Below are 14363 nucleotides of genomic sequence, written 5' to 3' on the forward strand. Positions count from 1 at the left end.
GCAATAGAAAATACACTCCTGGAAATTGAAATAAGAACACCGTGAATTCATTGTCCCAGGAAGGGGAAACTTTATTGACACATTCCTGGGGTCAAATACATCACATGATCACACTGACAGAACCACAGGCACATAGACACAGGCAACAGAGCATGCACAATGTCGGCACTAGTACAGTGTATATCCACCTTTCGCAGCAATGCAGGCTGCTATTCTCCCATCGAGACGATCGTAGAGATGCTGGATGTAGTCCTGTGGAACGGCTTGCCATGCCATTTCCACCTGGCGCCTCAGTTGGACCAGCGTTCGTGCTGGACGTGCAGACCGCGTGAGACGACGCTTCATCCAGTCCCAAACATGCTCAATGGGGGACAGATCCGGAGATCTTGCTGGCCAGGGTAGTTGACTTACACCTTCTAGAGCACGTTGGGTGGCACGGGATACATTCGGACGTGCATTGTCCTGTTGGAACAGCAAGTTCCCTTGCCGGTCTAGGAATGGTAGAACGATGGGTTCGATGACGGTTTGGATGTACCGTGCACTATTCAGTGTCCCCTCGACGATCACCAGTGGTGTACGGCCAGTGTAGGAGATCGCTCCCCACACCATGATGCCGGGTGTTGGCAATGTGTGCCTCGGTCGTATGCAGTCCTGATTGTGGCGCTCACCTGCACGGCGCCAAACACGCGTACGACCATCATTGGCACCAAGGCAGAAGCGACTCTCATCGCTGAAGACGACACGTCTCCATTCGTCCCTCCATTCACGCCTGTCGCGACACCACTGGAGGCGGGCTGCACGATGTTGGGGCGTGAGCGGAAGACGGCCTAACGGTGTGCGGGACCGTAGCCCAGCTTCATGGAGACGGTTGCGAATGGTCCTCGCCGATACCCCAGGAGCAACAGTGTCCCTAATTTGCTGGGAAGTGGCGGTGCGGTCCCCTACGGCACTGCGTAGGATCCTACGGTCTTGGCGTGCATCCGTGCGTCGCTGCGGTCCGGTCCCAGGTCGACGGGCACGTGCACCTTCCGCCGACCACTGGCGACAACATCGATGTACTGTGGAGACCTCACGCCCCACATGTTGAGCAATTCGGCGGTACGTCCACCCAGCCTCCCACATGCCCACTATACGCCCTCGCTCAAAGTCCGTCAACTGCACATACGGTTCACGTCCACACTGTCGCGGCATGCTACCAGTGTTAAAGACTGCGATTGAGCTCCGTATGCCACGGCAAACTGGCTGACACTGACGGCGGCGGTGCACAAATGCTGCGCAGCTAGCGCCATTCGACGGCCAACACCGCGGTTCCTGGTGTGTCCGCTGTGCCGTGCGTGTGATCATTGCTTGTACAGCCCTCTCGCAGTGTCCGGAGCAAGTATGGTGGGTCTGACACACCGGTGTCAATGTGTTCTTTTTTCCATTTCCAGGAGTGTACAAATCATAGCATGCTTCTTCACAGAGATATATTCATGATATCAGTGGTTATGGAGTTACAGTCATCTGGCTCGATCTTCTCAGGGGCTGCTCGATGTACACCAAGAAAGCCTCCCGATATGAGCAAGGCTTTGCACCACAGCCTCTACTCCCAGCTGCAGTTGAAATTGAACTCACACCACTTAAAGCACCATACATAATATTTTGCTTTATCTATTACATAGAAAACTCCAGATAAAAAATTAAGAGACAATTAATGTAGAAAGAATCACATTAAGACTAACACATGCACTTAATATTAAATAAATCATACTGTTTCATAAGTTATGACTTACAGACTTATTACATTTATATATTTAATGGTCATTTCACTTTTCTATTTTACATTGGCACCTAACCATTATGTAAAATTCATTGTCTTTAGTGTTGTGTGTATGTAGTATTGACATCTTCACAGAATTTTGTGATCTGTTGAACTCAGGAACAGCATTTTCTACAGACAGAAGTGCCAAGTGTGAAAAAGATTCTTGACTTTGCACACAGTTATGACACAGGAGAATGATCTTTTGACGGAGTCTGTTATAGGTGGTACTGTTACGGTTAGTGGTGACAACTCGTAAACTTCAGACAGAGCTATATCAAAATTCTTATTTATTGAAGAACATAATAACTGTATCAATTAAATTTTAAAGTGAATAAATAACAGTTATGTTGTGAATTTCTGTTGGCTTATCAACCCTACTTTAATTTGGAGAAATCTAAAAGGAATATGAACTACAAATCTTCTAAGCAGCCAGATCCTTCATGTTTTGTTGAAGAGGACTCCCTCTAAAAATGCAGGATCACATTCATTTTAAAATTTTTGTTCATCAGCACTGTCTTTGAAATGGTGAAGTGCCTGAGTCAGAGTGCTATTTAAATCACACTCTTAGCATTTAATTACTATTTCCCTCTTTGCCCCCTGAGCTTACTATGTACAGTACAAAATATCTAAATCCTTGGACTGAAAAACTTTTAATAGTACAATTGCATAAATGAAAACTTTAATTGTTCTCTTGCTCTCTTCATTAAAAAAATTAATAATGACTGAAGGTAATGTGCAGACATCCAATGATGGGTTATATCACTGCTGGGCAACCAACAGCCTTTGGCCTGCGTATGGCTCGTGATTGGTTTCAGTCCAGCCTGTGAAAGATATTTGTGGGAGATAAGGGCAAGGCACTCCCATAGCACGTGGCCCAGGACACATTTTTATATATTTCTGCTGATGCTCAGCTTGCCTGGGGTGGGCAGCTCATGATGCAGACCAGTGAAAGTTCGCACATACCATTTTGCCACCACTGGATTTGAATGACACACAGAAACACACTTCCAGTCTCAGCATGAAATTATGACTGATGAGCTGATGTGCCTATGGAGAGTGAGGGAAACAGCTCACTATCTTGAAGTGGGGCACGGAGAAATATTGTTGCCCCTGGGTCAGTGCAGATAACAACCTCATGTCAATGCAATCAGTCATCGAAAGTATTATTGGACAAATATTTAAAAAATGCTCGCTAATAGTTATTATGGATATTAACACAAAATTTGAAACACTCAAATGACCTGCCTGTAGCCAAAAATTGTAAAGTTACTCATAATTGCTTGTCGACTGGGACTGCCTATCTTATTCCCATATTTTTTCCCCATACTTTCCCTTATTAATAATTCTTGCCCATTGTGGATATATTAGAACATTGCAATTGTTGAAACTAAAGGTAGCTTTTAATGAATTATCTGCCGCCAGTTGCTTTTATATGTGTTTACTTTTCCATGATGACATTTCAAGATGCCTGGCATCTTATCTTCAGTTATTCTCATTTATTAATGTGTGAATAACATTGTTTCTTTACAAACAGCACTGCTGAATTTTGCAATGGAAGTTTCTCAGACAGCTAATGTAAAACACTGTAAGCAAAGAAATAATGTTCACTATGTGTAAATAAATATAAACATCTGAAGCTGGAATGAGTATAAAATGAGCGTATTCTGAAAAACATATGAGATGGAAGCAAAATACGAGGGTGGTTTGAAAAGTTCTCGGAAAGGAACAGAAAAAAAGTACTTACATCACTGAAACATTTTTTATTTTTCACTGTAGTATCCTTGTAGGTTAATGCACTTGGTCCAATGATGTTCCAGTACCTTGAACCCACCTCGAAAATGATTTTCCTTCAGGCCTGCAAAATAGTTGTTGACTCTGGTTGTCAGTTATTTGTTTCTGCATTCATAACATCCTAATAGTTATTATGGATATTAATACAAAATTTGAAACACTCAAATGACCTGCCTGTAGCCAAAAATTGTAAAGTTACTCATAATTGCTTGTCGACTGGGACTGCCTATCTTATTCCCATATTTTTTTTACTTTTGAGCAAAAGTAGTACACAAATTTTAACAAAGAGCAGTCATTGACTAAACTTCTGCTTCTGTGAAATACCTGATAGATCCCTGAGGCTTTTGCAAGACTATATACCTGCTGCCACTGGGCACCAGTGCTACAATATACACTCCACAGAAGCATTACAGGAGCAATCCAAATTAAAAGGATAAAAAGAAAGGCAAAGGGAAACAACTGAGACATTTTCTCACATAATATTCATAAGCAATCAGCATTTATCTAGCATACTTTGAATGTTCACCTCTGGTGGGGGCCTTGCATTGGAACTTATATTATAGGTATCAGATTGGTAGTCATGGTCGTGGTCTAAAGATAAAGAGTAGCAAATATGCTCTCACGTAAAACTTGCTAAATTGTTGTGTGGCCTGTGTAGTTGTGAATGTTGATCACACACCATATTGGTGCTTAGCAAACAAAGCCATCTCCAATTTCTTTATGTACCTTTACACACACAGACACTAGAAAAGAAACCTCAGAAATAAATATCTAATCCTTCAATAGAATGTATCCACCTTTGGTAATATTTCTAAATGAGTTCTGGTTGGTGTAGTAATTACATCTATCTTGCTTATCATTCCTTCCTTGTTTAATTTATTTTATCATCTTTAATTATGTCACAATAGTCTGATCAACAAGTATTTAGTAAAACTTTTTCTATTTTAATAGCTTGATTTTATTTATTTATTCTACCATCTTTGGTTTTTAACACAAGGGTCTCATCAATTAATGTGAAGTAAAAACGATTCTTTTTTTAAGGGCTTCTTATTCGAGTTATTTTCCTTTTAATGCAGACATGTTCCAGATCCATAAGGATCTCCTCATTACAGAACCATGGAATGAAGAGTTCATCATTAATCTAATTTAAGGATTTAAAAATAATTGTTACAATTACATATGGAAGCTCAACTAAACCCCACAATGAGTATGTCTTTGTTTCTAATGATGCAGTTATTCATTGTTACAAAAACATGGAAGCACATATTTTTGTGATAACTTATGTTATTTTTCTGCTACTGTAATACAGTTTAAGAAGTTCTTAGGAAAATAATTGAAATGCCAATAACTGAAGATTTTATTTTCAGGCTGGCCGAAGTTTATCGTCAATTACAGCAGGACCACTGCTTGGGGTCTTCAGTCTGGGGCTACTTTTTCCATGGGCAAATGGAAAGGTTTGTTAACATCACTTACCAGAGGACTGATTCATCATTGTCACACTGAAGAAAAATGGGGGTGACTGATGTGGGTCATGACAAAATGCTCTTTTACTAGTGCATCATAAATGAAAAGAATTACTGACTGAAGACAAATATTAACAGAAGGAAAGTTTGTAAGAATATGATATCACTCTCACTGGCTGGACTATTTGTGCTCTGTGAAACATAATAATGAAACTGAAGCACATTTTTATTTTCCTCAGTTCTTTACACCTTTGAGAAAGCAAAATGAAAGTGACTTTCAATATAAAAACCAGGTGTACTCAAACATTACTTCTGCACAGAATTTCCTTTGTGTAATAACACTATTATTTTCCACAGTTTTTTAAATATAAATGTACTTTCCAGGGTTTGTTAATAGTTTATACTTGGAGTCACATCAATACCACAATAAATTACTTTCTTTTTTTCAATTGTTAAAATAAAAAATTGTGAAATTAGTATTTAATAACAGCTTAAATATGTTCGCAGGGTGCCCTGGTTGGTGGAATCACTAGTATGTTACTTGTTGGGTGGATTTCAGTAGGTTCACAAACAGCAATTGCTGGTGGCACCTTATATTTTGAAACCAAGCCAACTTCAATTGCAGGGTGCCCTGAGATGCCAACAGTAGCACCTGCTTCTCTGCCAAGGTAGTCTTTTTCTTCTTGTTATGAAACTGAAGTTCAAAATTACATCTTGTACTTGATCAAAAGTATATCTCTACTATGCAGATGGTTGTAATTTGTGGTTACATAAAGTAGTGCTGCTTTTGAGTTGCTAGGGATGAAATTAAATGTTATGATGCAGAAACTGAATGCTACTATTGATTCATTCCAAATATCCACAGTAACAGAAACCTGTTTCGTTGCTATGGTTCATTATTGGTGGCCAATTTCCAGCTTGTGAGTAAACACTTGTATGATAGTGTGGCACTCTAACAAAGATGTGACAACACAATAAGAAAGAACATTTATTAAGGGTATATTACAAAATGGTAATTAACTTTGGTACAGTTTGATACATGGCACTTGATATCCTATACCTAATACAATGATATCTACATAACTTTGTTCTCTCTTGGCAGTCTACATTACTGTAAGTATTATTGATAGTAATGTTTGCAGACAGTCAGTTGCTGGTCATAGTCCCACATAAATAGTGACTGCTAAGTTGGAAGGTTGTTTTCAGAGTATTGCTCTGAAGTAAACTGTCAGTGAATCTTCGTCCACCAAGAAAAATTTTCAGTTTTGGGAAGAGATGGATGCCTGATGGAGCCATATCAGGTGAATAAGGCAGGTGTGGCATACCTTAGTTCCTGTGGTTTTGCCATGGTGACAGCACGTTTTTCATCCAGCATCGAGTCTTGGCACCCATCTTGCAGATAATTTTTCCATCTCTAATTCTTCAGTCAAAACATGATCTGAAGGGTTTTCAGATGACATCCGGCAAGCATGAGCAATTTCATACACTTTCAATTGGCGATGCTCCATGGCCATTTTGTGCACTTTTGCAATGATTTCTGGAGTAGCGCAACATCTTGGTCGACCACTGAACGGATCTTCATCTGAGCTCTCCTGGCCAAATTTAAATTATTTTTTTCACTTGGCAGCAGTTGAATATGAAGGAGCAGAGTCTCCCAGTGTATTCTGGGAATAGACATGAATATCCTTTGCTTTCAAACCTTTCTTTACGAAGTACTTAATTACTGCTTGAATCTCGATTTTTTCCTTCTTCACAAATCACTATGTGGCAACAACAGAGACATGTCACTGCCATGGCTCTCTTCCAAGAGCACTGAAGCAGCATGTGTTTACAGGCAACAGTCCAATGAATATTATGTTAACAATTTGTTGTGCTAGTGCTGACCTCTCGTGGTGATTCCAAAAACTTTTCAAACCACCCTCATAGTCCACAGCTAACAGCATTCTCTGACTGATGGAATAACAGCAGAACTGTTGAAAAATGGGGGTAATGGTCTCCATAAGTGAATATGCAAACTTATCAAATTAATATGGAATCAGGAAAGAGTTTCAGAAGAGTGGACCTCAGGGGTAATCTAACCAATCCGTTAGAAAGGAGACAAGTCTTATAATTCAAATTACCAAGGAATTACCCTGCTGAATGTAACATAGAAGATTCTCTCTGGTATTATCCACAGTAGGCTAATTCTGTATGCAGAAGAGATTCTGGGAGAATATCTGTGTGAATTTTGACCTAATAGATCAAAAATACATCAGATATTTGTGCTGAGGCAAATACATGAAAAGGCATATAAGAATAATATTGATCTTCCTTCATAACCTCTATGTGTACTTCAAGCAGGCCTTTGATATTCTTAACAGGGCAGAAATGCTACCACCCAAGTATGTTTCACTTATCCAAGCAACATTTGCTGGTTCCATGGCTGCAGTGCAAATGGATGGAGAACTCAGTGTATGGTTTAGCATTAGTAAAGGAGTCAGACAAGGGGATGCCTTCTCTACAGTGCTATTTAATCAAACTATTGCTGCACCCATTCGAAAGCTTCAAATATCTTGTTACATAGGTACAAAGTTAACCCAAATATGTGCATTGCTGATGATATAGCAATTACTAGTAGAAGAAAAGTTTCACTAGAGAGATCAATAGATGAAGTGAAAGAAGTTGCACTACATAGAGGGCTTGCTATTAATGAAAAGAAGATTAAATACACAAATTTCACCAGGGAGGAAGATAATAACTTGAATAAACTATAAGCAGCTGGTTTCAGTATTGAACATGTGCAGAACATTGACTACCTAGGATCTAATATTAATTGGACAAATTCCATGTCAACTGAAATAAAACAGCACATCCTAAATGGTAATAGATGCTTCCACACATTTAAGAAATACGATACTACTGTGCCTGTGTTATCCCAAAGTACGATATGCATGAATGTCCAAGGGGACAGGCATTGGGGTGACTGCAGCTATTATGAAATACATGAAACGTATTCACAGCTGTGAATATGGACAACCATCAGCTGTATAGTGGAATTACAACAACGAAAAGTTGTACCAGACTGGGACTTGAACCCAGATTTCCTGTTTATCATGAGCAGTCATCTTACCATTTGGCTACCCGATCTGACTCACGGCCAGTCCCAAACTTCCATATGTTGTCAACCATGTGTCTGCAACCTGTACTTGTACATCCATACTGTATATTCCTGTACAGGGAAGACATTATACTTGAAAGTGACTTGCCCGGTGTTGACAGATAAATACGATATTGCAGTGCCTTTGTTATTCTGAATTATGATGCAAAGTTCCTTCAGACATGAATGCAATATCATATTTATCCACCAAAACCAGGCAGGTAAGTTTCAAATAACGTTGCCCCTTTACAGGAATATACATAATGGATGTACGTGTACAGGTTGTAAATACAAGGTTGACGACATATGGAAGTTTGGGTCTGGCTGTGACTGTAAGGCAACCACTCACAGTAAGTGGGACATCTGTGTTCAAGTCCCAGTCCAACACAAATTTTCATTGTAATCATTCCATCATTCAGCTGATGGTTGTTCACATTTGCAACTGCGAATACATTTCATGCATTTAAGAAATTGTTGACCTGTAGGTTATTAAACAACCAACAGAAACATCAAATTTAAAAGGTCATAACTGATCAGGGCAGTTGTAACCTACAGATGTGAAACATGGACACTAATGATTGCTGATGAGTAGCTGCTCAGGATATTTGAACACAGTGTTCTGCACAAGATCTGTGGGGCAGTTCAGGCCAACAATGGTTTCTGGAGATCTAAAACAAACACTGAGATGGATCGTCTCAAACAAGAAGCTGATATTGTAAGAACAGTAAAAAGTAGGAGACTAGCCTGGCTTGGACATGCCCTTAAGATGGATACTGCATGAACAACTATAAAAGTTTTTGAATGGAATCCAACTGGAAAAAAGACAGTGAGAAAGGCCACGAAAGATAATGTGGAAGAAGATATAAAATGGCGGAGAATTGTACTGGAGAGGGCAGAATGGAGGAAACTTGTCAAAGAGGCTAAGACCCTTGCAGGGTTGTAACGCCATGACAAGAATAAGAAGAAGGAGAAGCAGAAGAATTCAGCATTCCCTATAAGCTGTCCAACTTGTGGTGGACAAGCATGTGCTGGAGGCAGTGGCAGGAAAGTAGAAAGAGGTCCATGTTTGTGAGCACCATCTGGAGCAGATGCACTCACTCTCTGAAACATTGCAGAGAAGTTTGTAATTGAATGCAGGTCATTTCCCTCTACTTGTCAGCCGAAAAATGTAAATAGAATTTTTTTATAGTACCAAAATTTGAACTAGTGTCCTCAAAGTCAAACACCAGCCCACAAATGTACATAAGCAACACTAGCTATGGAGGAAGAAACACATAGCCTACTCCTCTCAAATAATACCAAGGGGCTGCAGAACTTGAGGTCAGACATACCAATCACAATAATTAGTGTTATTACATGAGGCATTGTTAAGAGATTTAGGGATTAACACAGGGTACTGGCACACTGTCCAGTAATCAATAACTGTATGCCACCACCATCTCCCCTTTAATGGTCATGTACTTTTTCAGTATCATTTGAATTGGATAGTACCAGGTTGACTGCTATGCAACTTGTGTGGATCATGGTGAACTTGTCTATGAAGTGAAAGGTCATGAAAATGCTGTAATCAATGTTCTGAACTGCCTGTCTGCTGAAAACAAGTAATTGTAATGAAATGTGGATACAAAGCATCTATTATGATTTTTCTTGGTGTATTTATCACATCTAAACATTTACCTCAGGCAAATGTATCAAAAAACACAAATCGGTTAAACATTGGAAATTTGGTATATTTTCATTGCAATCATTCTATGCTCAGAGTAACCGATACTGTACATACAATTAAAAGTAAGAGAATGTTACATAATAACACTTAATATTTAAATGTGTATTGTTTCCTTAGGTCTGAAGCTTTTGTATTGTACCAGCTTTCATATATGTGGTATACATTGGTTGGGTGTGCCACTGCCCTGTTTGTGGGAATAATAACAAGTTTCATCACTGGAGCAACACGTGTGGCTGATGTTGACAGAGCATTTCTTAGTCCTGCAGTTCACTGGTTGCTTCCTTCACAAAAGGTATGTTAGAGACATTTCTGTGTCAGTGTGATACAAAGCTTACTGTAAGCACAAGTTTACATCAAATAAGTGAATGAAAAAAAAAAAAAAATACTCATGGGGAACTCAAATAAAACAGGAATACTCACATAAAGCTTGATTCACTTCCTTCTCATCCAGTGTTGCAGTCTTCTCCTTGATTCAATATCCATGGTGATAATCTTAAACAGTCTCTCTTCCTGAAATCTCTTCCCCTCTTTTATGTAATGGAGGATCCACTTATCTTGAAATTTCACACCTATGATATTTCTCATGCATGCTTTTGCTTTGTCCAGTAATTCCTTTTTTCATCTTTTTCTTTAATACTTTGCTCCTATTCCTTATAGTGTAAGAAGAATATAATACAGTCATGGGGGGAGGGGAGGGGGGGCACTTGCTTAACCCCGTCCATATTGTATAACCACAATATGTTGAGAGAGAGCTATGAAAATGCAAATAACTCATGACGGGTTGGGAAAACACGTATTGCTGTATTATACTCTACAGATTTAAATTTAAAGAATATTAGAAGTAAAAAATTTAAAAAACTTGCAAATATAGCAATTAGATAAAATTCACTGAAATTGTGGCCAAACAATAAAAAAACACATGACTATTTAGAACACTATCTGCAAGTAACTGTAGGTTCATTTTACCACTACTTTAAATAAGTCAATTATTTCTTTTGGTGAATCATTCACATATTTTCTTTTGTGAATGTTATTTTATTTTATGTTCATGAGGTGCAATAACTGCATGTGGTTTGGTTCACTTAGTCTGTCCATCAATGCAAGAACTTTTGTTTATATTATCCAATATTTCATGTGTACTGGAATTGTCTTCTGCACTTTCTTCTTCTTCATCATTCTCAGCTTTGACTGTTTACCATTCTTATTTCACACAGAATCAATGTCTTTGTCAACTATGATCTCTGAAATCAGTTCCTCATTGTCAAAAACTGCCCAGCAGTTCATTTCTTCAAAATAAGTTTTGCACTTCATTACATGCAGACTGGAAGTCACTGCTGTTGGAGACTGTCACTACATTTTACCTCTGTTAGATTTTCATTAATGGAACACTCATTCTAATAATTCCTAAGAGTGGTCGGGCTGTTGCTATGCCACAACAAGCCTACTGAATACACAGCCATTTTCAAATTTCAAGAACATCCCCATTTCCTGATTTCAGTTTACTATTGAAGTATGCAGTTCATGACAAATGCTTGTACAATACCCTGATCAACCAGTTGAGTTAGTGCCTCAGAAGTGACATATTGCACATGTCAAACTGTTGAATAATTTAGTTTTGAACGTATCAACGATTTCAGTAAGATACAATTTTCCAGTACCTGTTGTACAACATTATGGACACAGGGCAAGTTTCATGGGCAAAAAATTGAAAATTTCAGTAAGATATATACAACACACAGTGTGGTAAGATATACACTATATCTTAAAAGTTTTGTTAGTAACAGGTATCACACATGTCTCATAAAATAGTTGTCAAAATAGAACACTCATGTAAAAGCAGATGCATGGAGTGCCCATCACACAGTTATCCAAAGAATATGTAACATGAAATGGCAAAACATTTCTGTTTTGACCAGTATTATCTTTGTAATACAATATCATGAAAATTTTCAACGTATTTTTGTTTTTCACTTCAATTTTTCATTTAATCGTTAGCATAATCTGAAAAAATTCAGTTTCTTTTGTGAGATCCACATGAAAAAAAAAAAAAAAAAATCAATTTCTTCCATGAGATCCATACATCTACCCTCCTCTGTTTTGTGTAGAACAGAAACACTATTTTGTTTTGTCTACTACATGCTTTTCGTCCCTTAAATGAGCAGCATATATCAAAGGGTTGCTTTTATCAGTGTTATAATGTTCTTTAAGTCACGTACATATGTTTCTTCCTGTTTGTCCAAAGTAGAATTTGTTGTAATCCCTGCACTGTACTTTATATATGCCCTATTGGTGGCAGTGGAGTGTTGGGTCAGATTTATGTCCTATATTTGGAAAGCATTGTGTTACTTGTCTGAACATCAATTTTTATTCTTGTTTTATAAAATATGTAGCTAATTTCTTTAGAGATTTGTCTGATATGTGGTAAGATCGCATATTTTTGCTTCTTTTTATTCTCCTTGCTTACTAATATTATTTCTCTTTTAATCAAACGATGGAAAATCCAGGATGGAATGTAACAGTATCATGAAAAGGAGATGTTTAGGCACAACAAAAAGACTGTCACAAATAAGTTTTCGGCCAACAAGGCCTTTGTCAAAAATAGATGACACACACACACACACACACACACACACACACACACACACACACACACACACACACACACACACACACACAAACACAAAAAGAAAACTGCAGTCTCTGGCAGCTGAAGCCACACTGCAAGCAGCAGCAGTGCGTGATGGAAGTGGCAACTGGGTGGGGGTAAGAAGGGGGCTGGAACGGGGAGGGGGAGGGATAGTAGGGTAGGGATGGTGGATAGTGAAGTGCTGCTGGGGAGTCCACAAGGAGGGTTGCAGGAATGTAGGATATATTGCAGGGAGAGTTCCCACTTGTGCAATTCAGAAAAGCTGGTGTTGGTGAGAAGGATCAATACGGTGCAGGCTGTGAAGTAGTCATTGAAATGAAGGATGTCATGTTGGGCAACGTGCTCAGGAACAGTGTGGTCCACTTGTTTCCTGGTCACAGTTTGTCGGTGGCCACTCACGTGGACAGACAGCTTGTTGGTTGTCATACCCACATAGAATGCAGCACAGTGGTTGCAGCTTAGCTTCTAGGTCACATGACTGGTTTCACAGGTAACACTGCCTTTGATGGTATAGGTGATGTTTGTGACAAGACTGGACTAGGTGGTGGTGGGAGGATGTATGGGGCAGGTCTTGCACCTAGGTCTATTACAGGGATATGAACCGTGAGGTAAGGGGTTGGTTATAGGGATTGTGTAGGGATGGATGAGTATATTGTGTGGGTTCAGTGGATGGCAGAATACCACTGTGGGAGGGGTGGAAAGAATAGTGGGGATGACATACCTCATTTGAAAATTTTTGTTATTTCTCTCTTATTTATCTTATAGAGCTTATTTTTCTTATCTCTATAGAGTTTCTTGACTAAATCAGTGTTGCATCCCTTTTCTATGGCTATATAATGCAATGTATTTAGCTCTATTGAATGTTCATATCAGACAGTGGTAAGCAGATTGTTCTGTGTACCATGGCATGAAAAATGCTTTTTTATGCGTTGTTGGATGACATGAGGTATTGTGAATTCTCCCATAAGATGTAATTGGTTCTCAGAAAAAAAAGTTTATGCCCTTCTGTTTTTCGTGCCCCGTGTTGAAATGTATGTTTGTGTGAAGTTCATTGAATTTCTGATGAAGTGTGGATGCTTCTTCCTTTGTTCCATTGAACAAGATAATCATGTCATCTACATACTGTCAATAATACATTAAAGAGCCAAAGAAACTGGTACACCTGCCTAATATCACGTATGGCCCCAAGAGCATGAAGAAGTGCCACAACACAATGTGGCATGGACTCGACCGATGTTTGAAGTAGTGCTGGAGGGAATTGACAGCATGAATCCTGCAGCAGCTGTATATAAATCCGTAAGAGTACGAGTGGGTGGAGATGTTTTCTGAACAGCAAGTTACAAGGCACCCCCAAATATGCTCAATAATGTTCACCTCTGTGGAGTTTGATGCCCATTGGAAGTGTTCAAACTCAGGAGAGTGTTTCTGGAGCCACTCTGTAGCAATTCTGGACTGTGGGGTGTCGCATTGTCCTGCTGGAATTGCCCAAGACCATCGGAATACACAATTGACATGAATGGATGCAGCTGATCAGACAAGATGCTTACATACTTGTCACCTGTCAGAGTTGTATCTAGACGTATCAGGGGTCCCATATCACTTCAAGTGCACATGCCCCACACCATTACAGAGCCTCCACCTGCTTGAACAGTCCCCTGCTGAAACACAGGGTCCATGGATTCATGAGGTTGTCTCCATACTCATACACAGCCATCCACTCGATACAATTTGAAACGAGATTCACCAGGCAACATGTTTCCAGTCATCAATAGTCCAATGCCAGTATTGGCAGGCCCAGA

General features: G+C 39.3%; 1 protein-coding gene across 2 annotated transcripts in view; it reads left to right on the forward strand.

Annotated features, from left to right (window-relative positions):
- LOC126473353 (sodium-coupled monocarboxylate transporter 2-like) overlaps positions 1-14363 on the forward strand; it is a 240428-nt gene that overhangs the window by 206075 nt on the left and 19990 nt on the right. For both annotated transcript variants that reach the window (XM_050100352.1, XM_050100353.1), the window contains exons 12-14: positions 4960-5046; positions 5563-5723; positions 10035-10209. In XM_050100352.1, the coding sequence (XP_049956309.1) occupies positions 4960-5046; positions 5563-5723; positions 10035-10209 (423 nt within the window). The remainder of the gene's footprint in view (positions 1-4959; positions 5047-5562; positions 5724-10034; positions 10210-14363) is intronic.

This window comes from Schistocerca serialis, chromosome 4, assembly GCF_023864345.2.
Source record: "Schistocerca serialis cubense isolate TAMUIC-IGC-003099 chromosome 4, iqSchSeri2.2, whole genome shotgun sequence".
Lineage (NCBI taxonomy): Eukaryota > Metazoa > Arthropoda > Insecta > Orthoptera > Acrididae > Schistocerca > Schistocerca serialis.